This window comes from Rattus rattus, chromosome 13 (assembly GCF_011064425.1).
Source record: "Rattus rattus isolate New Zealand chromosome 13, Rrattus_CSIRO_v1, whole genome shotgun sequence".
Lineage (NCBI taxonomy): Eukaryota > Metazoa > Chordata > Mammalia > Rodentia > Muridae > Rattus > Rattus rattus.
In genome coordinates, this window is record NC_046166.1 from 46805963 (window position 1) to 46831537 (window position 25575).

The 25575-nt window shown below is 42.1% G+C and overlaps 1 protein-coding gene across 1 annotated transcript in view; it reads left to right on the forward strand.

Annotated features, from left to right (window-relative positions):
• The first annotated feature begins 24078 nt into the window (after positions 1–24078).
• Positions 24079–25575, forward strand: part of Mtmr7 (myotubularin related protein 7) — a 95634-nt gene continuing 94137 nt past the window's right edge. The window contains exon 1 of the mRNA XM_032918585.1: positions 24079–24164. Within this exon, the coding sequence (XP_032774476.1) occupies positions 24141–24164 (24 nt within the window). The 5' untranslated portion in view covers positions 24079–24140. The remainder of the gene's footprint in view (positions 24165–25575) is intronic.

Below are 25575 nucleotides of genomic sequence, written 5' to 3' on the forward strand. Positions count from 1 at the left end.
CTGCACTGAGAAAGCACCATTCCTGAGAGCTTGAAAATACTCACTGGCAAAAACACGTTGGGGGAAAGAAGCAGACTAATCTACCCACGAGTATCTTTTTCTAGGTAGGAACCCCAACCCCCATTACACACACAGTTTGGCTCTGGGAAGAAGGACCTGGAACACACCGCTTATCTGTATAGTATCCTGGGCTTTCCACACAGACCTGTTGAAACAGGGCCTGCAGATTAGTTGTATTTGATTTATTTTGTTATTGTTTGTGGTGGTGGTTACATCCAGGACCTTATGCGTGCACGGCAAGAAGTCCATCAATGAGTTGCATCCCTAGACCTATGCCCATTATATTTTTAGAATGTTCATTCCCCTCACTCTGTCACATGCAGCAGCCATAGGACCTGTGGGGAAGTGAGCAGAGAAAGGTACCCTGATTCCTGGTTGAGACAGGTTGAATCCCCGGGAGACCCTAAAAGGGACGGCAGGCACATTCCCAGCCTCCCAGATCAGGGCTTCACTAGCTGCAGCCCCCAACAAACACCTGTAGAGAGGTTTGAGACAGACCAGTCACGTAGAGCAATGCCCCAAGCCCCTACTCTGTAGGTGAGGATGTGACCACAAGTTACATGGGCTCAAGACAAATCAGTTACAGAGGACAACGCCACAGACTCCTCCTCCACAGGTGAGGACATGACCACAGGTCATGTAGGCTCAAGACAGATCAGTCATAGAAACAGGACAATGCCCCTGAATATGTAGATGAGGTCTTCCCAAGCTCTCAGGCCAAACCAATGGGAAATACCTGCTGTCAGACATTGACCCATCCAAAAAGCTGTATTTAAATGTCGTGTTCAGAATGAAAGGTGTGCAGGAATTATTCTATGGTCTGAGAGCTTCTGTCATAAGAGCTGTAACACTGCCGCTTGGGGAAGAGATCTGCTTTCTCCTGAAATCATCCCCATGGCCAGAAGCTCCCCTGCACCCCTTTGCTGACAAGTCACTCTCCTGCTGGTTTAGCCAGACCTGAGCAACTCAAGTGGCAGTGGCTTAAAGGAGAAGGACCCACAGCTGGGAGTGGCGAAAGATGTTCCCCTTCTGAGTTCTCTCTCCCCTCACCCGAACCCATGCAGCTAGCAGGGCAAGAGATCTCTGTGGGAGAGCCCAGGGCACCAGACCCTACAAGGACCACCTCAGCATATACCTTAGCCTCTTAGCTGCAGTTCCTTTCATTAGTGTGACTCTCTATTATGCACATCCTTTGGTCAGCTTTGAGGACTGATATCAAAAGTTAGGAGAGCTAGGATACTAGGACCTTAATGGTTCAACTGGAAGAACCAAAGTCCAGAGTTCTTCTGTCCCTTGGGTCCACCAAGTCCTTTGTCCCTGGTGTCTATTTGTAAAGAAGCACTAAACATCGTGTGGTTGTTACTGTTAACCACTGGAACCCTGCTACACAGCTCCGACTAAACCCAGGCTTTCCCTCAGTTCTCATACTTTGGTGACTGTTATTTCTTACATTCTGGTTTTACTGCAATTCAAAGTTTGTCTCCATTTTCTGTAGACATTCTTTAAGGTGTCTAAACCCACAGGAATGTTTTGCCCTCTACTTACTACACTGATTTCCAGTCATTGATTCTCTGTAACCTCTCCCCCTCCCTGATCTCATCACAGATTGGCCATTACCCACCTAGAGTAAACACTCATAGCCTTATTCACACTCAGTACAGGAACATGCCCCTCAGGGTATACTGGCGATTTTCAACAGAGCAAACAAATACCCCCAGATACCTACCTCTGAGGAAGAGCCATATAGGTTACACAGGTTCAGACTTTGCAGAACAGATTTGTTTTAGTCATTTTTTTAAAAAAATTTACTCTTTGATTCAGTTCTCTCAGTTAGCTGTTGCTGGTTTTGTCTTAATCTAAAACATTTCACGAGGTGGACTCTGAGAACCTGCAGAAAAGAGGCAGAGGAAAAATTAGCAAAATTGGGACATATTACAACTCACCAAACTTCAGATTTGTCTATTGGGATTAAATGCTATTTTCTTCTGTCTTTCTTGTGAGAATCCTTAATGTTAGAATTCTCTTTTGAGTTTGTATCTGAAATCCCCCCTCCATTCACTCCCCCATCCTCACCCCATCCCACCCCTTGATTTCTGCTTCCTCTAACTAACAGGGAATGGCAAAACAGGTTTGCAAGTCCACTCACTACAACAAACATTGAGGAATGACTTTATGGTTTCTCGGATTTCCTTCTTCATAGGACTGGCTGATGTTTCTGCTTGGAGTAAAATGATCCACCTTTGCCCACAGGACATTTCACTTGCTAAAGGGATTAGATTTGTATTCTTATAAGAAAAGTCAAAACAGCACAGTGGGAGTTTCTTCAACAATTTAAAATAGTTTTCAAGGTGCGAAAGAACCTTATTTTGGGGAATCTTTGGCAAAGGGAAAGAAGCCACTAATGAACCTAGAAAAAAATCATGCTATCATTGGAAAAGATCAGAGAATTGTTATTAGCCCATGATAATTAGAAAATAATTATCTGCAAAAAGGAAAGGCTGTACACTATTGAATGTTGCAGACAAGATGTACAATCTTCAATAACACAAAATAAAAATTTCATCTCCTAAAGCAATGTCCTTTCCACTAGAATCTTCTCCCAGAAAACTAGGTGGTTAGTCACGATGGCTTTCCACACAACTCAATTGGACTTGAATAATCACTGTTGACTCAAAGCGCCAAACAACTTGTGTCACAGTTGTCCTGAAAAGCTTTGTCACTTGACGCACTTTCAGTTGGCCTTGGCTGTGGAGATCAATAAAGAAAAACAAACTCTTAAAGTGACTGTTCACTTGGAACAGAATCACCTGTCCCTCAACAGGCAAGATTATACATTCAGTAAAAGCGATCAGCTCCCTCAACAACAGATAACATCAATGTAGTGGGGGACTCCATGGAGGGAGAGGAGTTTAGGCTATGTCAGGCTACAGCGGGTAGAAAGAGAAAGGGGATTGACTTACACTGTTTGTCAAGTGCCATCCTGTCTCATCCCACGGTTTGCCTCCCCTGTGTCTTGCCGCACATGGTATTTCTGTTTACCCAGAAAACTCATCATGCAAAGAAAGCTTACCTCTTAATCACAGCATAATCACCTCTTAATCACAGTGCCCCTTCTAACACAGATGCCATGAGAAACATTAGAATGCTGCCTGCCATTGCAACCCTTTGGGTTAAGGAACCCAGGAGACTGGACAGGGAACCTGGCTCCTAGTACTCATGTTACACTTGGATTGCATCTTGAAGAGAATGTAAACCAGGGCTCAAACATTATCTTTTAAAACTAGCACTTAGGGGGTGAAAGCCTTAGGAAGTTACCCTGGTTGGTGTACAGAGAGAGGTGGGAGTAGATGAGAATGTTTCAGGGCATTTTCCCAGTGTCGTTGGTAGGATTTTTTTTTGTTTCATTTGCATTTTAAGTTTTAGGGCATCTCAAATCTCAGAGGATGGAGTGAATGATCTAATGGCACTCCCACGTTTCCTGTGCTCTGGCTCAGATAAGACTCAAAATTTAGAATTTGCTCACAAATACCTGGAATGCACCAAACTGACTGGATGAGGTTGCACCAAAGGGTCTCCACATGCTGCTCTTGGGGAAGACCCAAGTTCAGTTCATAGCACCCATGTTGGGCAACTCCCAACCACCTGTCACTCTGGCAGCAGGGGATCGAACACCATCTTCTGTCCTCCCTGGATACTATACTCAAATGCATATGTACACAATTAAAAAAATAAAAACCAAATCTCTATGAAAAAGATCTGAGATTCTTCAGTTACTTTCTCCTAATTCAAAGATATATGTGCATAGGTGTGTGTATATATATATATATATATATATATATATACATATATATATGTCTTTTCCTGGCACATCTAGGCTTCAACATGAATATGAAATAACATGGGTCTGAATGGCTCAGATGTAGCCTGAAAAAGCATACTTTCTGTATTATTATGACTGTATTATTTTATAGTTTGAGTGTCCTGCCTACATATATGTCTGTGCACACATATGTGCCTGCTACCCACAGAGACTAGAAGAGAGTGCCAGACTCTTTAACCAGATCTGTGGACAGATGTGAGACCCTCGTGTGGGTGCTGGGAACTGAAACCTGGTCCTTTGGAAGCGCAGCTTGTGCTCCTAACTGCTAAGCCATCTCTCTAGGCCACCCTACAGTGTTCTCCAGTAACTCTTGCCATAGGCCTCAAGTAGTTGGTAAGATCTTTTGCCAACTTACTTAGCATGTGATTTTAATAAAGTTTTCTGACTTTTCTTGTGTGTGTACTAACAAATGTGTACACATAAACTTAAATACACGTATGCACACTCTGGGGCTGATAGTATGGTTCACGGTAGAGCAATGCTTCGTGTGTATTAGACCCAGAAGGCAATCTTCTCTACGGTCCCCCCCCCAAAAAAAAAACAAGCAAAAATCTCCAAATTAAAATAAAACCACTTTTAGAAGAAATAATAAAACAGACTAAAAGAATTTCTGGTGTGCCTATAGGTAGAGATATTGAAATGTTATATACTCTTTTTATGTTTCTGGGGGGTAAGACTAGTAACACTCTACATGGGAAGATATGCCTTACCTCTATAGGAAGTAAGAAAACAAAAATTAAAAGGCATTCTTATGTATGTCTTAAGTTTGAAAGCACTCTCTGGAGTTCAAGTCGTTCTCTGGAGGAGGAAACATAGATTAAAAAAAAATTAAGTCTTTCATGCTCTTTTCCAGGAAATGACTAATTACTATGATAAAGAATTGTAAGTATTAATACTTGAACTTTATAGGGAAAACTTGATGCTTATAGCACAAGTTTCAGTGCTGGGCTTTTCTGCCCTGAAGTTTTTCCTTCATTCAGTTCCGTTTCATGAATGCTTTTGATTTGTGCATACCAAGTTTTATGTGGGTTTGAGTCTTATCCAAAGATCTGCCCAGCATTTCTAGGGAGCTCCACTGTCTGACAGGTTAGTGGTTAATACCATAGAGGATGGATATCTGCCACAGTTTGCCTCATTTTAAATAGACAGAGAGATAGCGGACTGGACAAACAGGAAGCCAATGCTGGGGTCTCACGTCACAGCAGGGGTGATTTATCAGAAATGCCATGAAGGGTTCTGAGAGTAAATATTTCCAAATTTATCACTGAATTGAAATATGTGAATAGAGCTAATGTTATAAGAATTAAATTTAAAGAATTTGACATCTTGTACTTGATGTACCTTAGAGAACTGCCCGCTCCCCGTGTGTGTGTGTGTGTGTGTGTGTGTGTGTGTGTGTGTGTGTGTATGTGAGAGAGAGAGAGAGAGAGAGAGAGAGAGAGAGAGAGAGAGACATATCCTCAATTTCTGTTCTTCTTTATCCCTAAAATACTGAATGTGAGATTCTCCTGCTTCCCATCTCTCTGTGTGGTCACCGTATATATGGGTGCACGTGGGCAGGAACATCCTTGTGGAGGGCAGAGGCACGCTCTGGCTCCCCCATGATTAGGATTACAAGTGTTTGTAAGCCAGGTTTTGGAATGTCGATTCTCAGGATCTAACTGGGTACATCCTGCTTTCAGGGTAAGGACTTTACTAATTAAGATATCCTACTAGACCTTGGTGTATGGGCATTACACAGGAATAAGAGAACCACAGAGCACAGAAACAATTGTGAGGCTGAGTTATACCTAGCCAGCAAAGGACAAAAAAAAAAAAAAAAAAAAAAAAAAAACTTCATACAAAAAAAGACATAAGCGACTTTTTGTTTTTACTTTAAATTAACTGAATCCCATAATTAAAATTTCTTAGCTGAATGCTGAATGACTTTCTATGCTTTGAGTTTGAGAAATAGTAGATTGCAGTTAATAATTTATGCAACACACAATAAAGAGTTTTAAAGATAGGCGCCCATTCTAATTTAGTTTATTTTCTAAAAGATACAGGGCTTAAAATTATTGTTCAAGTAATTATTTCGCCTTAGATGTGAATCCTTCTGAGAATGTATTGGAGGTAAGGCTGAGAAGGCATGGACTACAGTGGCGGTCTGAAGAGTCACGTGGTCAACAGTTGTTGATCACTGAGTAAGTAAGCAGCAAGTACCAGGACAGGTGATAGATCTATAAAACTGGGGAGGACTTGTAACAGAATACTGTAACACAACATAGCCAGTACTGTGGTAAGAGTTCTGGCTGAAGTCTCCAGGAGAACACGAGGTCAGGACATAGAACTGTTGAGGTCAAGCCTCAACAGGAGAGGAGACTTTGAACTGGGTTTTGAAAGACAAGCAAGCAACTTCCAGAGACCAGGAACTGGTCATTCCAGCCCCTACACCAACTCTCCCAAGACACAGAGTTCTAAACTGACCGAATCTTTTACTCACAGCTAAGTGCAGGGTATCGTGTGTGACTGTTTTCGTACACGGCAGGAGACAGATATGTCGGGTAGATTCTCCTAAAAGATCTCAAGAGTTTCCATGATACTATGAACTTCGGTGGTGGGAGGGATCCGCTCTTAGTTGGAGGAAAAGAATTCTTGGGGTGAACGGGATGTGGGACTGTTTCCACAGGAAGGCCTGCAGCTGCCTCTCACAGCTACATTAAACAGCAGCAAGCAAACGCTTTCTTCTATTCTTAGCGTGCTTTCTTGGCACATGTCTCCAGCTTTGGAAGGATGAAGACTGTTTTCTCCAGTCATAGATGTGTCTTCTTGTTTTGTCTGTCTCCCCCCCCTTTTGTTTGTCTGTTTATTTTGTTTTGATTTTTGTTTTTAATCAGCCTTCCTCAGCAACTGGAAAGCCTTTGCCCCTGTCTCATTCTGTGACAGAAAAGTGTGCCTAAAAACGAAGCAATTGACTCTTAAGAAAAAGAAATTTCTGCTTATTGTCATTTAACTATAGATAAGCAACCCGCAGGAAACTCAAGGCCCACTTCCTGGTAGATCAGCAGTTCTCAACCTTCCTACTGCTCAGTCCCTTTAATACTGTTCCTCACACTGTAGTGACCCCCCCCAATCATATCATTACTTTGATGCTACTTCCTAACTGTAATAAACCACTGTTATGAACCTCCATGTAAATATCTGATGTGGGACCCCTGTGAAAGGGTCGTTTGAACCTACGGGTTGAGATGGCCTTGGACACAAAGACACGCAGGATGTACTGATGTCAACGTGTCCTAGTGAGTATTCAATTCATAAAGGAAAGGTGTGTTGTTGATAGTTTAAATGATTTAATTTTTACTCACAAACAGTGTTTGGGGCTATCGTTTAAATCTCAAATCGAAGACAAAACCCTAGAAAAGAGTAATTGCTCATCCAAATAATATTATCCTTTTGGGGTGTGTGTGTGTGTGTGTGTGTGTGTGTGTGTGTGTGTGTGTGTGAACTGTGGGGCAAAACTTCATGCTACAGTGTACTTATAGTTAGAGGTCCACTTGAGGGAGCTGGTTCTTGCCTTCTACCATATGGGTCCCAAATATAAAACTGAGGCCATCAGAGTTGGGGATAGGTACTTTTATTCACACAACCATCTCACCAGCCTTCTGTCACTTCCGCAATGAAGTTTTACTAAGTAATTAAAAGAAAATCATAAAAAGACAGTGATCTTATTTTTAACTTGGGTTTTACCTAATTTATTTGCTTGCTTGCTTATTTATTTATTCTCCAAGGTCTTAGAGAATACTTGAGATGTTTTGATTTTCACTTGTTTGCAGTATTGGGCATTGGACCCAGCACTTGCTAGGCAAGCATACATCTTCAGCTACATCTCTAGTCCTTCGTTTTGCTTCTTTGATATTTGTAACTAAAGGTCAATAATTGTTTCGGCAAAAGCAATCTTTTCTCATTCCCTTGCCTTAAATGGATAGATAGCTTTTGTGCTTCTCTGTTCTGAGTTGTTGAGAGGAGCCCTTTCAAGGCTTTCGCTACTCTTTAGGGCTAGAGAGAGGTCATCTTCCTCATAAACCATTCACTCGATCAGCTCTAGTTGAACGGATGTTTCTCGCTGTGCAACCCTTTGATTTCTGCTACACGTCAGCTAAATGGGCAATTATTTGCCGTTTGTTACTGCCCCACGATCTTACATGGTTGGCTTTCAGAGTTCTGGTGTTTGTGCTGGTTTTCCTCAGTGAGGTCACTGATGCTTGAGGACGAGACCTTTTCTTCCTGTGGCTTCCGCAGAGTTTAGCTCAGCAAATATTTGTTGATCTGAATAATTGGCTAATTCAACAAATATTTAACAGACAGCTACCATGTGAAATGAACTCACGTAGACCCTGTCCTATGTTTCTCTTAGAGGCTGCCAGCAAACTCCAGGTCATTTAGATTTTAAAATCTTCACAGTTTATTCTTGAGCCAATAATTTCTATAAGTTAATCACTCGAAGTTTTTTTTTTTTTTTAAATTTGGCATAAAGGAAGAGTGGAGGAGCAAGAAAAGGAGAAGAAGATATTGAAACAGTTATATGATATTAAAAATCTAGATATTTGGTCTATTTTATAGCGTAATTGACTTTCCCCCCTATGTTGCAATTTACTACTAACGTCAGCTACTATTACTGTGATGTAATCACTATAAATGGTGTCATCGCGCTGATGTAAAAAACTTACATGTCTCTATGAAGTCAAAACCCAGACACCTCCCTTGACCCTCTAACAGGACATGAACCCTTGGCTGTAGAATTCCAATGGATTCCGAGAGTCCAAAACGTCAGCATCAGTAGTAACACAATGACCTTATCAACAGGCTAGTGGAAGGACAGGGTGTGGGAATGTTAGAGAGTGTGATTCTGAATTTAGCTATATAACTTAGTTATGTTACTTCTCCTCAAGAAAATAAAATGGAGATTTTCCCTCATAATTATGATAATGTCTATAGTCTTTCTTTATAATGTTATTATGAAAAAATATTTATAAACTGTATCAGAGTATATGGTTCTATTGCTTATGATTACAAATTTTATGTTGGCCCTTAGTCCTCTACAACTCACTGGACAAATATCTTTTTAATTCGTTTTTAGAATTATTTATTTTATGTGTGTAATTGTTTTGCCTGTGTCTTTATAGATTTTATCAGGTAAGGGTAGGTCTCTCTTCCTAAGTTGATGAACGTCATTTATTTTTTTAAATTGGGGATGATTATTATTTTGTGAGATGACTTTTCTGTATCTGTTAAAAGACAATGCAGATTTGTTTTATTTTTAGTCTAACACTAGGATGAATTGTATCTATATTTTATTCTTTTATTTTTTTAATGATATGTGTGAGTGTTTTGCTTACATGCATGTATTTGTACCATATACATGTCTGGTACCCTCAAAGTCAGAAGAAGGCATTGGGTTCCTAGGAACTGGAGTTAGGAGAGTTGTAAGTTACCATGTGGGTACTGGAAACTGAACTGATATCCTTAGCAGGACTAAGTACTCTTAACTGCTGAGTCACTTCTCCAAATCTTATAGTTTATTTTTAAACCAACCTACATTTCTGGCACGAGAAAAAATTCAAATAAAGAAGTTTATCAAATTGGATTTGAATTTAATATACCTTACTGCTTAGTGTTTGCAGTATAATTTAGTTGCTCGCAAAAGATTGCTTTAAAAGCTATTGCTTTTTGGAACTATTCAAATTTTTAACGAGATGCTTCAAAGTACCTAATTTGAAACAAGAATTAGCTTGTAAAGGTTATAAGCAGAGTACATGTAGTCTTTTTAGTAACAACACATTTGAAATGTCTAATTTTTATGACATGGCGGGCATGTTGAAAGAATAATTAGTTCACTGAGGGCAAGCTTTCTGTAAATCCACCTGTTTGTGTAACTCTATTTTCTCCCCTCTTTAGTGAGAACATTGGTTGGGAGTTGTCTCTTCAAAGGAGAACGTGGGACCAATGCTTTGGGTGAGCATGGTATCCTCACAGCTGACAGATCTAAAATGATTCAATGGTAACGTTGCATAACAGTTACAGCTTCCAAAGAGATGTGCAGGATCACAGTTAAGGTTAAAATCCGGGCAGGAAATGACTGTTGTCACCGAAGGGCAATTACAAGAGTCCCCCAGGCTTCAGAAAGTAGTCAGCAGCTGAGTATACTGAGCACGCTGCCAAATAGGGAAGCAGCGATTATCTCTTGCTGTGGACCCACAGGGCCAATCAGCCATCGACTGTTTCATTAACCAGTGAAACAGGTTAAGCAGATTGGAACAAATTCAAACCTCTAGATGATATGAAAGGATCAAGAGATAGTCAGCAAGGTTGTTAATAGCGCACAAGCAAAGGCTTAGAGTCTTTGCAATCCAGTGGCTGATGAGGAAGGATTTGGAAGTCAGAGTACAGAGAGCTGAGTTTCTTAGACTTACGACATGGCCTTTGTTCAATTGTCTTCCTGAATTTCTACTGATTTCTATTAGTGATATTATAAGGTGGGTGTCTTAGGGCTACTATTGCTGTGATGAAACACCTTGACCAAAGCAGTTCCCTGTAACAGTTCACTATCAAAAGCAGTGTGGGCAGGAACTCTGCAGGACAGGAACCTGAGGGCAGAAACCCACACATAACACTTGAGGTCCTGTTGCTTGCTCAGCACGCTTTCTTATTGAACCCAGGACCACCCACTAGGGGATGGCACCACCCATAATGGCTGGCCTCCCTCATTGATCACCAATTAAGAAAATGCCTGACAGCCCGATCTTACGGAGACATTTTCTCAATTGCTGTTCCCTCCTGTCTGATAACTCTAGTTTATGTGAAGCTGACACAAAACCACTCAGTACAAATGACTCCTTGCCAACATGGCACATAAATACATAAATTCAATAGAACCTTCCCTCCATCATTCATCCTCATGAGATAATGTTGATATTGTCCCACAGTCCTTACAAAATCAAACACATTAAAAGTTCAGTCTCTTTAAAATATTCAAACTCTTTGAAAATACAATTTTTTAAAAAAGGTTCAGAGTCCTTTAGCCGTGGATGCCTATAAAACTAAAATAGTTAACTATGTCCTTCAAGGGGGGGAAGAAGCAGGAGACAGTCCCAGACCCAAACTCCAGCTGTAAATAACTCAGTGATCTTCCAGACTCTTCCAAAGAGCTTGGCTCTTACTTCTCTGCCTCTGCCCTCTGTAGCACACACCGCTTGTCTTCTAGGCCAGCTGGTCCCATTACACTGCTGCTGCTGCTGTTGGTGCTCACAGAAGCCCGAAGACAGCGAAAATAAAGACGACAACTAGAACATTACTGGTTCATAAGTATCAGAGGAGAAAGGCACTGTTTACATCAGTTACTCTTTCTCACCGCTGTGACAAATTACCCCACAACCCTAACCCTAACTCAACAAAAGTAGCTCAAGGGAGGAAGAGTTTATTTTTGACTCTCAGTTTGGTGGTGCAGCCTAGCATCGTAGGCAAGGCATAGCAATGCTACTACTGTACTGTTTATCTATCTTGCTTTCTCTTCTTTATTCACCTTGTTTTTGTTTTGTTTTATTCTGTTTTATTTAGTCCAAGACCTCAGACCATGGGATGGTGCCGCCCACATTAGGATGGGTCTTCTGTACTCTGGAAATTCACTGGGGGGGACTGGAGACACAGCCCAGGGGTTAAGAGCACTGAAGGCTCCTCCTGAGGACCTAGGCTCAGTACCTAGGACTAACATGGCCTGTAATTCCCGTTGCTGAGGATGCCACACCCTCCCCTGGCCTCCCAGGGCAGTGCATGAGTGTGGTGCACACATTCAGGTCACCCTGAAGTATTTGCAGGGTGATTTTTAAGGGTTCTAAGTGGGTGCATGTGCCATAGCAGTGAAGGTGTAATAGGTTTGCAGGTAGGCAGAAGGGAGGTGGAAATGACATTTCTAAGGTCAAATGATGAGAGAAGTAAATATGAGTGAAGAGAGCCTTTACAAAGAAGAAAGGCTGATCCATAAACTCACTTGAGGGTGTGGACAGGAGACTGAGTTTTCAACCATCGGAATGTGTCTATTGTAGCAAATATCACATGTACCGTTCACCCGAATTGTGCATTACAGGTATGGAAACTTGAAACTTTCTTGCTTCATAATTGAACCTGATTTCAAATCCCCCCTTATATGGTAGTGACAAAAGTAAAAATTCTGATTCAAGGTTACCTCAGACATCAAGGGCTTACAATTCAGTTGGATAATGGTTATCATCTCAATTGGAATCCTTCTCAGGGTTTCTCTCCCTTCTGCCTAGGAGGTGACACAAGTTTCACAGGGAAGGTAGTCTAACCAGCATTTAGGTCAGGACAAAGTGACAGTAGGTCCAGGATTATCTTTACTTCATCACTGGCTGAACTTTTTCTCCCAGGCCTCATAGCTTATGGCCTGATGCAGGCCACAGTCCTCCCCCAAGCACCTTGACTATTCATCTCTCTTAGTGTTACTATGGATGTAGTGAAACACCATGACCAAAAGCTAGTTGGGGAGGAAATAGTTTATTCAGCTTATACTTCCACACCATAGGCTATGCCTGAAGAAAGTCTGGATGAGAATTCACATGGGGCAGGAACCTGGAGGCAGGAGCTGATGCAGAGGTCATGGAGGAGTGCTGCTTACTGGCTTGCTCCTCATGGCTTGCTCAGCCTGCTTTCTTCTAGAACCTGGGATCATCAGCTGATGATAGCACTACGCACAATGGGCTGGGCCCTCCTCACATCAATCACTGATTAAGGAAATGCCCTAAGTCTTGCCTATAGCCTAATCTTATGGAGAATTTTCTCAGTTGGAGTCACAGAGGACTACCGTCGGTGTCAAGTTACCATAGTCAATCTAGCTGGCTGCTCCTCCTTCTTCCCCCACCCAAGGTTTGGAGGTCTGATTCTTTAAAGTTCTCTGGCTGTATTTTTATCCACAGCCTTTCAGGATTCACAGTAACGTCCTGTTACTTGATGAGGCGCTGCCCTTGGGCCTGCTTCCTGTATGTCACACTTACAGATTGCTGGCCAGGATGGATACAGATTTCCTCCAAGTCTTGCAGTATCCTCAGTTAAAGCCGAGAAAGAAGGCTTTGCCCATCTTGAATTTCTGGTTGCTTTCTCCACCTGGACTCGGCTGAGGGAGGAAACAAGTCGAGATCGAGGCCCCTCCCCCCTCCCCTTATGTGCTTTTTGCTTTCTTCTCCCCTTTGATGTCCTTTTCCTGACTCCGAGAAAATGCCTTCATCTTCTTGTGTGGCTAAACTAAATGAGTTTCTCTTTTTCTTTCCTCCCTCCCAGAAGTAGTGAATACATTCTGTGTTGTTTATGGGTAAACATTATCTTCCTCCCCGATGTTTTGGCTCTTGATCATTAAATCCATCCTGTCGGATTCAGAAAGCACTGTCTTCCCCAGGTGCCCCAACTCTCATTTCAGCGGTTGACGATCAAGGCTTTCTCGCTCTGCTTTATGTCTGGTCTCTTTGTATAGAATGAAAGCTGTCAGAGCTGCTGGAGTAGTGGGAGGAAACAGAATGGGAAAAGGTAGCCAAAAGCAAGGAAGTTTCAGTGGATAATCCAAATATCCACCGTGCTAATAGTTGGTTGTTTGTTTTTGTTCTACACTGGTGGTACTTTGTTAAGTGAAGAAAGACTTTTCACAGAACCTGAAAGTTTTCAGTACAGTCACTGCTGTGAGTTATTTCACACTTCTTTAACTCATAGCAATACTTTTGAAAGTTGGAGACCTGTCAGTTAAACTGGAATGTGCCAGTTTTCTTCCCTCAAATTTCAGAAGAAGGAAATGCAAATATCTCTACCTAAATCTTTTTCTCCTGTACATTTTCACAAAATCCATTATGTTTGCTGTATCTAATACCAAACTGAGTAAGTAAATGCTTATGAATTGGACCTTAAAGGTCAGAAGAGCTGACTAATTAGGCAGATCATTCACCAACACATTATTATTATTATTATTACTGTATTCTATTTATGACTGTAACACCATCATTATTGTTTAGAATATTGTTTCACAGTCTATAAAGATCATGGAGCCTAAAAAGTTCAGATAGCAGAACAATAAGATTCTTGGTCTGCTATTCATGCCCAAGAATATCGCCTGAATTCAAATGCAGACATGGGTGGCCCTCAGCAAGTTATACGTATCAAATTCTGATGTTTCTTCTCTGTTTTAAAAAGTCTTGTTCACTGGCTATGTTTCTAGAACATCCACTCAGCCAAAGGATGGAAGGAAGCATTTTCCTACAGAGCCAGTATTTGGAATGATTCATTATTACCCCAAGAACATCTCTGATAACAGCCTGTCAAACACCTCAAAGTGTTTCACTGGTGAAATGCCATATTCGTATATGGTTCTCAATTTTTCACATTTTCAACTGAATATAAAAAAGTGAGGGATTTCAGTAAGACATAATTATGTAAACTTATTTACTTGCTTTGTTTCCTAAATACCAAAGACACATTTTGTATTTGTAAATAAAATGTAAAGCAGTGTTAAGTACTTTCCAATAGAACATTGGCTGCAAAATACTATAAAACGACCCTTAAAAACAGGTTGGATTTTGGAGAAAGAATTTTTTATTAGTTGTAAAAATCATAGTTGACAAGATTAAGAGAATGGAAGTAGGGGACAACCTTTTTCTTTTTCCAGCTGCTATGTGTTATACATATGTCAATAAAATCTGTTTAGTCTGTTTGCTGTTGCTTGTGGGCATATGATTTCAGGGCTGACCACTTTGTATTGGATAAACAATTCCTGAGAATTAGTAGTTCTTCCTTTTCCTTAAAAATAACAAAAATATCATATGCCCTTAGTTCTTTTTATAGAGGCAGGACTCCAAGAGAGCTCCCTTCTGCATCAGCATGTCTGTTGGCACTGTCTTTGTTTACGTTTTACAGAAGTGACCATCCTATTGAGGTACCATGCGTATGGCTTCCCTATCATTTCTAGAAGACACAATTTCAGTGGACTTCCAGGTCCTCTGGCTCTTAAGATCCAGCCCTCTTCTGTTCTGTTCCCTGAGCCTTACGTACGGCGCTTATGTGATAGATGTGTTCACTGGGGTTGGGTTCTTTAGGATCAGTTGTTCTCTGCACTAGGACCAGTTGTGGTTTTTCTATAATGGTCTTTGTTTGCTGTTCAGAGTAGTTTATTTGATGAGAGATGAGAGCTACGGCCCTCTGAGGATATAAAGGTAAGTATTCAGTTGCCGTTAGGAACTAGGGTGGTCTACTAAAGTGGTGGTGGTAGGTTCTCCTCAAGGATCCATGACCTCATTGGGCCCAGATAGTTGGTAAGTTTCCAGTACTAGGCATGATTTTCCCTCCTGTTGATCAGGCCTTAGGTACTGGTCACCATCAAGAAGTCCCACTCTTGTACCTTTAGGGATATACACCATTCAGGTCACTGGTGTGGTCTGTAGGGATCACTGCTCGATAGGACTATTGATTGCTTTCTTCCTTTGGCATCGTGCATGGCACCTTCTGGTACTATAAAAGCTAGACCACAGGAGGAAGGAGGCTTTAAGGTTACATCTTGCTCAGATTTCCAAACCAGTTTCAGAAATGTGCTGTGTCCACAGCTATAGGGATTTGTCTGCAACCTCTAAGAGGCAACCAAGGACAACAGCCTCTACTGTTTCCAGAGTCACTCAGACTAACCTGAACAATAACTCGAATGGAATTTCTCATGTCTCTGGGGTTGTTGTTGTTGTTGTTGTTGTTAGTCTATGGCTTTTATGAGGAGCACTGTCAGCCCAAGTATCATAACTTCATTTAAGTTACACACACACACATACACACACAAATACAGGTATATGTATCGTATATAGTTGTAAGTAAGTATAAAATGATATGATTCCTCAAGGCTTTGTCGCACATCTTTACCGTTATTTTATCTCCTCTCCCTCTCCGGCGGTGAACTCCCTCTCCCCTTGCCAGTTAAAGCTATCCTCCCTGTCTCCCACTTTCCCCTTCAGATCACCTATAGGCTGCTATTTCCCAACTTTATCCCTAACCCCATTCCTTGTTACTTTCCTTATTTCTGTGGCTACTCCAGGTTAAACATTCCCATCTGGAGATACTTATGAACCACAGAAGAGAGAGAACAGGTGAGTGTGGGTTCACTCACTCAGTATAACCTTTTCAAGTTCCAGCCATTCACCAGAAAAGATCATGATTTAATTTTTCTTTTCAGATGAATAGTACCCCATAGTGTTTATGTTCCACATTTTTTTATCCATTCATCAGTGGAAGACATTTAGATGTTCCAATTTCCTAGCTAGTGGGAATAGAGGTCAATAAACATGGCTGGATAGGTATCTGGAATCCTGTGGGCCATTGGGGTAATGTGGCTGGCTCAGGCGGCAGGGGTATTTTTAGTTTTGGGGGGGGATTATCCACAGTGACTTACAGAGTGCCTGGAACAGTTTGCAGTCCAACCAACAGTGAATGCGGGTTCCCTCTCTCGATGCCTTTGCCATCAGTTGTTTCGTTGACTTTAGCCACTCTGACTGGGGTGAGACGAAATCTCAAAGTTGTTAGCATGGCATTGATTAGCCGTGATAAGGGATAAGACCAAGAAGGATAGTCGCTGAATGAAGCCATTAATCTTATCACCATTATGGGGAGAGCAAAGGAAATACACTACTGTAATGTCTGAGGCTGAAGTTGCTGGACTGGGAAATCTAGACAGTGTGAAAATTTGACTCTTTAATCAGAACCTGAGATAGATTCTGGCTCCCATGGCATCGTGCACTGCCTAAGCCCTGGAGTTGTGTGGCAGTGAAACAGGAGCTGCACATCTTGACTTACTGAACCTCCCTGTATCTAGGCCTTCCTACCCAGATGAACCAGTGTGTGCTAACATGCTTCTTTCCGAAGAAGAATCTTCATGAACATGGAGAATTAGCAAGATGAGATCTGGGTATTAGAGTCAGGTGAGGGCCTTTGGACTTGTTAAGTTAAAAGTCTTGAAATATTTACATTTTTCATAAGCTATATTATGCTAAGTATCTCAATCAGATTGAGATCCATATAAGCACCAAAATGTCTAAATGGTTATACCAGTCAGCGTGGGTTGACTTAAGAAAACACCATTGAGTGAGTATTGGAGTCCGTATGTTCAAGATGAAGGTCTGCTAGTGTTTGGTTGTTTGTACGGGCTTTCTTTGTGAGTTATTGACATATATGTTCTCTCTATAAAATGAGAATTGGTGGAAGGGAGGGAGAATGAAAGAGAAAAAGAGGAGAAAGAGGGAGAGGTGGAGAGGGAGAGGGAGGTGAAAAGGGAGGGGGAGGAGGAGAAGGAGAGAGACTTTTATTCTTTCCTTGGCATAGGCCACTAGCTGTACTCGCTTAGGGGTTTAGTTTTTATGGCTTTATTTAATCATTATTACCTCGTGGCAGGTCCTGTCTTCAGTTATACGCATATTTGGGGTTATAACTTCAATATAGGTTTTCATGGGGATATAAACATCCAATCCACAATAGAATTTGAAATTAAGAATGTAATGCAAAGGGAAGGAGAAGAAGAGGAAGAAGAAAGGAGAAGAAGGCTGAGTAAGTGGCGTCACAAATAGATGTCCATGTCCTCGCGATGACTAAGAATGTCACTGCCGCGGAAGTGGATACTCTGCAATGACTGTTTTCAAAGGACACACATAGCTTCACATTGTGGGACATTTTGAGACACCAACCCAGAAATATTTTTATTAGCTTTCATCACCAGCATCCAACTTTGTTCCAACTCCCTGACATTTGAACAAAATGAGGCCACTCACCCAAAATTGGCATCAGTCTGTACATCTGGTCATTCATCTTTCAAGGCATGTGAAATTTCCAGAAAACTGCCGGGATTTGCCCACTGGGAGAATTACATTCCCTCCACCCCTTGTTTGCACAACATTGTGAATGTACTTAATATTGGACCCTTAAGACCGGAGCCTTAAAATAGGAGAAGAACAAATTTTATGGGTTTTTTTTTATCATACATTAAAAAAAATATCAGCACAAAGGCACAACAAATTGTGGTGAGCCATGCCCATAATCTATTGTATTCCTAGTTGACACTTGCCAAGCTCCATAAGATAACCCCTATCTTCTCAGATACCTCCAGAGGATGTGAGTCTGTTTAGGTCAAAAGTCTCTTGTGCTCCATCAGTACACTACAACGTAAGCAAGCTGAAGAGACTTTATTGCTCTTGGCCCCAAGCAGAGCTGATAACCTCACTGAATAGGTTAGTGATATATTACCTCAGACAGTGGTAAGAGCATAATGGGAAGCAACTTGCCCTTCCTGTAAAGAAACTGTTCCCACGTGTCCTAGATTACTGTAGATCCCTTAGGAAATTCATTTCGATGTCAGGAGCCCAGCTAACCTCTGGAGTTTAGCCTTCAATGTATGGTACATGTGTGCTTCCTTGGGCCACTCCTACTTTCTGCTCACTAGAAACAATGAAAAAAATTATTATTGTTATCAGTGTAGCAGACCTTGGGATCCTGGACACAGTGTACCGACCAAAGTCCTGTGGAACAGCTGTGACAGAGAGGCAGAAAATTATATTTCTGGATGGAAATTAACTAGTTTGGATGATGTAATGGTTTGCGTATGCTTGGCCCACAGAGTGGCACTATTTGGAGGTCTGGCCTTGTTGTAGTAGGTGTGTGACTGCAGGCATGGGCTTTAAGACCCTCATCCTAGCTGCCTGGAAATCAGTCTTCTCCTAGCAGCTTTCAGATGAAGATGTAGAACTCTCAGCTCCTCCTGCACCGTGCCTGCCTGGACAGGGCCATGCTCTTTCTTTGATAGTGGACTGTGTCTCTGAACCCGTAAGCCAGCCCCAATTAAATGTTGTTCTTATAAGAGTTGCCTTTGGTCATGGTGTCTGTTCATAGCAGTAAAACCCTAACTAAGACAGATGATTTTTGCCTGAGTCAATGAATAAACTCGAGTCACTCTGCAAGAACTGCATCTGGTGAGACCGTTAATGAACCTCAAAGCCCTTAGTAGAGAACTCGTAGAGATAGGTAAATGCAAGCTATAGAAAAGAGTTGGCTGATGACTGAAAGCAGTCTCTTCTGAGTCCAGCGACTGATTTGGCTGAGTTTGTAAGAGTCAGAAGAAGACGAGTCTGGGCCTGACACAACAGAATAAGGAAACAGTCCAGACAGTAAAGCACTTAAAGGTTTTAAGCGGCAGAATTATAATGATGAGAGCAGCATTTTATGAAGATGAATCTGGCAGCAGAAAGCGACGTCCCAGCCAGGAAGAAACAATGAGGATCTGAAGTTGAGTAACAACAGTGAAAAAGGGAGAAAAAGGAGGCAATGAAGAAATGTCTTGATGTGGATCCAGTAAGAGACAAAGCCAAGAACGTCTCCAAGCCCACTAGACTTGTAAAATAAACAAGAGCTACAATACAGTCGTGAAGTGATTTGGTAGTAGGTGGATGAATTAGCCAGGTCTTCTCAGTGCTCTTGATGGAAGACAGGCCATAAACAAGCAAGGGAGAGAGATACCCTGGAACATGGCTTTGGAGGTTGGTCACGTAGTTGTTTAGCTCCATGTGCTTGGGTAGAACATCATGTCAGAAGTACGTGGAGAAGAAGCCGTTCACCTCAAGGGTGACAAGAAGCAGAGTGAGAGCAAGAGACTAAGGGTCAGCTCTAACCTTCAAAGGCATGCTTCCCAGTGAGCCACTGTCTCCAGCTAGGCCCCCGCCTCCTGAGGTTTCTACCATCTCCTGAGTTAGTGCCACAATCTGGAACCACATGTTCAGCACAGAAAGATGTGGGAAATACTTACTGTTTGAATAAATTATATAGAGCTAATATAATAAGATACAAATGAAAAGAAAACACACTATATTATGTGTTATATAATATAATTTATATAAATATAATGCTAATAATAATAGATCTTTTAGGCAGGAGCTGTAGTTGCTCTCATTCATGCTATAGCTCTAATGCTTGGCATAAAACGATCCCTCCATAGTGGTCTTTACTGCAAAACATAGTATATGTTTGATCTTGCAGGACTTACATAATCACCCTAGGAGAGGCATAATTAATTTGAACCTTCATATTAATTACCTTTCACATTTCGATCAACGTCTTACATATACAAAATAGAAAACATTTTAATTAATATACCACACACATATCCATCCATCTGTTCGGCATGACAAAGAAAAGAGGTTTGAAGTATCTGTCTTAGCCTGCTTTGGCTTCAGTATTCAAAAATATTGTAAACTGGGTGGCCTATAAGCAGCAGACAGACATCTGTTTCTTTCCATTCTAGAGGCTGGGAAGTTCAAAATAAAGACATGGGCTCCTTCGTGCCTGGTGAAAACCCACTTCCTGGTTCATAAATAGCTGTCTGTCTGTCCACCATAACTTGCTCAATGGAAGAAGTACTTAGTGACTCCTAAAGGATCTGCTTCCTCAGTTCCCCAACTTCTAACACCACTGCCTCAGGGGTTCAAGTCCTGACACATACATTTCAAAGTAGCACAAATATTTGGTCCATTGCACCAATGTCAGACACATTTTATATACAACAGGCCTGAAACTGAGAGTAGTTCAATTACCTGGGCAAGATCACAATCATGATTTGAATAAAAGCCTGTCTCCTTTTAGTACCGACGTTCTTAGCCATATCTGGCTTGTGACAAGTGGACTAGTATTGCATGTGTATGATTGTTTGCGTTTGTGTGTATGCGCATGTGTAGCCCAGAGATCAATCTCAGGGGTCATTCCCAAGGAGTAATCCATCTTGTTTTTTGAGACTGGGTCTGTGGTGTGTTTGATCAGTGACCCTGGGCACCCGCTTCTCTCTGCTTTCCCGGGGGTGGGATAGCAGGCAACTCTTCTGTCATACTTAGATTTTATATAAGCTCCGGGCTCTGGGAATCCAAACTCAGGTCCTCATGCTGATGTGGCAAGAGCCTTACCACATCGAGAGCTATGTGTCTGGCCTGCAAAGGACATCCAAGGGGTTGCGCCTAGGAGGTAAATGGAGCTATACTGTTTAAGGAGAGAATTTAGGACTGGAAATACCCAGATGGAACTTACATGTATTAGAGTAGTGCTTGACAGGATGGGAGTGAAATGAATACGCCATGTAAGTGGCTTGAGGACACAGAGTTGGCTTAAGCCCCACGTCTTCCTGGAGAGAGAACAAAATAAAGGAGACTATTTAAAACCCCAGCCTGCTCAGAGAGTTAAGAACTCTTTTTTGGCTGCCCTGATGTTTCTTTTCTGGTTTCTGGAAAAAAGGCAGAGCTGTCTACAATCCACTTAGTGGTTTTTTTTTTTTCCTTTCTACATCTTTGGTCCAGGACAAGCCAAAGAAGCCATGATATGTCACACTATCAGCTTGGTTTAGACCGTGAGGGTGGGGATGCCATTTTCCCCCATAAGACAGTATCCCAGATGCATCTCTGAGCTTCTCATATTGGTGCCTAATAATATTTTCTGTCAGAGGCTGGACTCGTTTGGAGACATGCATTCTTTTACATGTTGCATGGACCATTAGGGTCCAACAGTGCTGACTAGGGTTTTATCAAATGTGCATTAGCCACACTGGTCCCTGAGGGAACACTACTTGGCATCATTGCCTGATCAGAAGTTTGACTTGTCCTCGGGAGAAATCTAACTATTCCAGAAAGACTTATAAATGTGTGGCACATTTCCAGATCTCTTTAGGCCAGTGAAGTTCACAGGATACTAGAAAAAGTTCCCAGTCTATATGAAGTTTTTATTTAAGAACTCCTCCAGCAACATCAGACGTTAAGAACCAAGTTTCTGATCCTAAGTAATAGCGAAAAAGTTCAAAGTATGAATCACTGTTTGGAGGTTTTCCTTAAGGAGCCCCCCCCCCCCCTTATCCTGTGAGCATATGAGTCAGTTCCTCCTCATTGGCTTGGTGTCAGCTGGGTCACATTTAAAACTCTGTAGTCTCATCTAGATCACAGTTACATCGATCTTTTGGCATGAGCCGTGATACCCTGAGTGTGAATTGGTTAAATAATGGCAGTGGAAATGATTGTTACTCAGCTTGATCACCAGGATGACTTTAGACATCCCCATGAGTGCAGACACATTGAAACGACACACGTTAACAATGTATATTATTCCCTCACCTTACTACTCTAAGACACTGTCTACAAAACAAAAAGGAAAATCTTCAGTGCCTTCTTTCCTACTGGGTGTTGAGCCTGAGGGGCATATGGTAGCGTTATAAGTACGAGAGAGTTGATGTGGTGACTGAAGATTAGACAACTTATCATTCAATAACCTCCATAATTACGGGGCTAAAGGACAAGCGGAGAAAGAAATAACGTCCTCAGAGAGTTATTAGATCAAGCCAAATCACCGTTAGTAGACACTTCTTTCCCTATTATTATAATATTTCCATCATATTCTGTTAACTTATCCTAATAATTGGCTTATAATAGATTAATTTAACTTAGTGCTTATTTTACAAGGGTCTTTTAATGAGTACAATGATTTTTAAATCATAAACATTTTAAATTAATCTTGAATTGTTCAGATCCACCTATATAGTACAGATGTTTTCCAATCTATACTATATTTGTGTGCAAAAGTTGCTGATCCAGTACACTTGATCAGCCTATCAGAAGACAGAGAGAATACTGAAAACGTGTTATTCCAGTACTTTTGTCTGATTCAGAATATCCCCTCCAAACAGATGTAAGCTCTTTATGTCATAAAATCTAATTTGGAGATGAGGTCATATAGACAGGAAATGATGTTTTCATTTTGTAAATAAGGAGACTGGATGGAGCTGGTTTGAATTGAGACGAGAAAGTGCCACTGACTAAAGCGGGACTTTGACTACTCCTGATGCTCTTTACAAAAAAAGAAAATTACACTTTAACTTATTCTTGTCATTTACAGGTGATGGTTTATAGCTTGTTCCAATCGACCCTTCAGGGCTGTAGGAGGATGAAACTAGTCCAAAACATGTGAAGGGGATGTGACAATTTTAAAATGAGTTCGGCATTACTGAACGCATATTTGGAGGTTTGCAATATGCCAGCATTGAACAGGATATAAAAAAGAAACAAACAGAAAACCGTATGTAAGGTCAAAGAAATTTACAAAAATGTCATAAGCAAGGACTAGGAAAACAACGAAACAGATCCTACCCCAAGAATTGTTCTATGAAATTTCAGTACAGCAGAGGGTGTTTTCAGTCTTTGGCTTCCCTTGGTGGCTTAAAGGTACCTCATAATGGATGCTTTGTATCTCTAGCTTCCGTTTAGTTAGAGCGAGGTGAAGACAGCCAATGCGTACCTAGCACAGGGTCGGGGGTTTTCACATCTCTACCAAGATTCCAACAGTGAAGTCACATGGTTATGAGAGATGTCTGACTTGAGACCAAACTTATTAGAGCGCAAACAATGTCGGTATTAGTCTCACTTTCAGCCCAAATACTCTGCTGGCTGCCTGTGCCAGAACACAGCCAGAACCCACTAGACTAGGCATATTGAGTCAGGGTACAGTCATTATTTTTCCTACCCTACTCTGAAATCCCACCTATCTTGGGATGCTCTGGAAGGCAGCCAATGAGGGTGCAAAGCTGCACTATTCATTCGCAGCTCTCTAAGAAGACACACCCAACACAAGGCCCTCTTTGTGCCTTAGGAAACAGTGGTGCCACAGTATTACCGTTTTAGGCTGCCTGACTTTCTTTGATTTTTTTTTTAAGTATGGGGGTGTCTTTATGTCTCTCTTACTGTTCCAAGCTGCTGGACCCAAATGATCCTCCTGCCTCAGCCTCCTGGGTGGCTAGGATTACAGGCAAGCGCCACCACGGCCAGCTTAAAGATGTTCATGTGGAAAAATACCTAGTGACTTGGGCAGTGAGATCCTCCACCAGAGAGAGGAAGCGGGAAGGAGAGCGAAGTCCAAGGGTGAGACCCGCAGGTAGGAGCAGGCGCAGAGCCGCTATCCCGGGCCCGCGCGCAGGCGCCCAGCACAGCCCGGCGCACCTGGAGGAGGAGCCAAGCCCAGGACCCGCCCACAACCGCTCCCGCCGAAGCCCCCTCCCCGCTCTTCCCATTGCGCCGCACGCGCGCGCAGGTGCGTGAGGCCGCGCCCGCCGGGAACCCTGCAGACGCGGGCCGCCATGGAACACATCCGTACCCCTAAGGTTGGTGGCTCGGGCGGAGGAGGCAGAGAAGGAAGAGGGATGCTGAGCGCACCGGGATGCCCTGCCGGGAGCTGGACCGCGAACGAGGGAGGAGCTGGCGGCTCCCTAGCATCTCCCAGAGCCCTGCGAGGCCGGTCTTTCTCTTGCTAGCTCACAGGCCTAGCTGGAGCTAACCTCTTGTCCTTGGGGGGTGCGCAGTGGACACGGGGGTGGGCAGGAAGGAATGAACCCCATTTGTCTGTTGAGTAACGGGGTACTGAGAAACGGTTTTTCTTGCCCGGTTCTAGGCTTTAAAGATTTTCCTTTAAAAAAGGTGCTGCTAGCTCTGAGCAGTTGAAAGGGAAGCAAGCTCTGAATAGCAGGTGCAAAGAAAGTGCGTTGTAGACAGATGGTTTGAATGAACTTGGAAGCTTGTTGAAACTAAAGATTCCGACTCGCCCGATGCTTCCTTTCCGGTTTTGAGGTGGGAGCTGCTAGGGTCCTGCAGCTGAGCCTAGGATCCATACTTGTCTTGACTGAATGCTGGCGTGTTCTTCTGTTTCCCGTTTGTTTGGCTCTTTGGGAAGAAGATGCTGCGTATAGATTTCGCCCGTGAGTGTGTATTAAACACACTGGCGTTTGCCATTGAACAGAAATGTCTGTTTCTCGATTATCCAGTTAAATAAGACTGGAAGCCCTAACCATTGTACCAAATCTTGCCACTCTTTGTTGCAATATAATTTAGAATGAAAATAATGATAGAGATTCCTATTTGATTTTAAAAACCTCTGAGAAGGAAGACCTTTTTAAAAATCATGTTGTCTATCTCTTGTTGCCATCACATAGTCCTTTCAGAATCATATTTTAAAAAGGCCCCTGACAGACTTAGGCCAAAATTATATCAGAGTGCACAGAACTCCCGTGATCTCAGGGTATTATCATTTCATGGGAACGTAAACTTAATTATTTTGCTCTTTATCCAGCAAGAATTTATTCCTACAATCCGAGATGGTTGCCCATACCCCTTTGTAAGTGCCTCTTTAATATCATGTTCGTGGAAGAATTAGCCTTCTAGTTTGCTGGAGAATGTCAGTTCCAGCGGTGGACTTAAATTGTATTGATGTTGCACTGTGGAATTAAACTGTTGCTTTACAATCGGGAAATTGTAAACTTAGGAGACAGTGCCATAAACCACAAGATAGGTGGCCCAAGGCTTTCAGGGCTTAAGTGGTACTAAATAATTTATTCAAGAATGATGAGTTTAACCCATGATTCTCTTTGTCTCTTGCCAAGGTCATTCTTCTTTCATGATGAAGGAGGCCTTATACAGGTGTTGTCTTTTGTGGATGTCGGAAGCAAGGGTGATGGTACTGTAGCCCCGGATGGCATTCTCTCATTCAATAGGAGCTTGGGAGAGTGATGCCACTTTCTG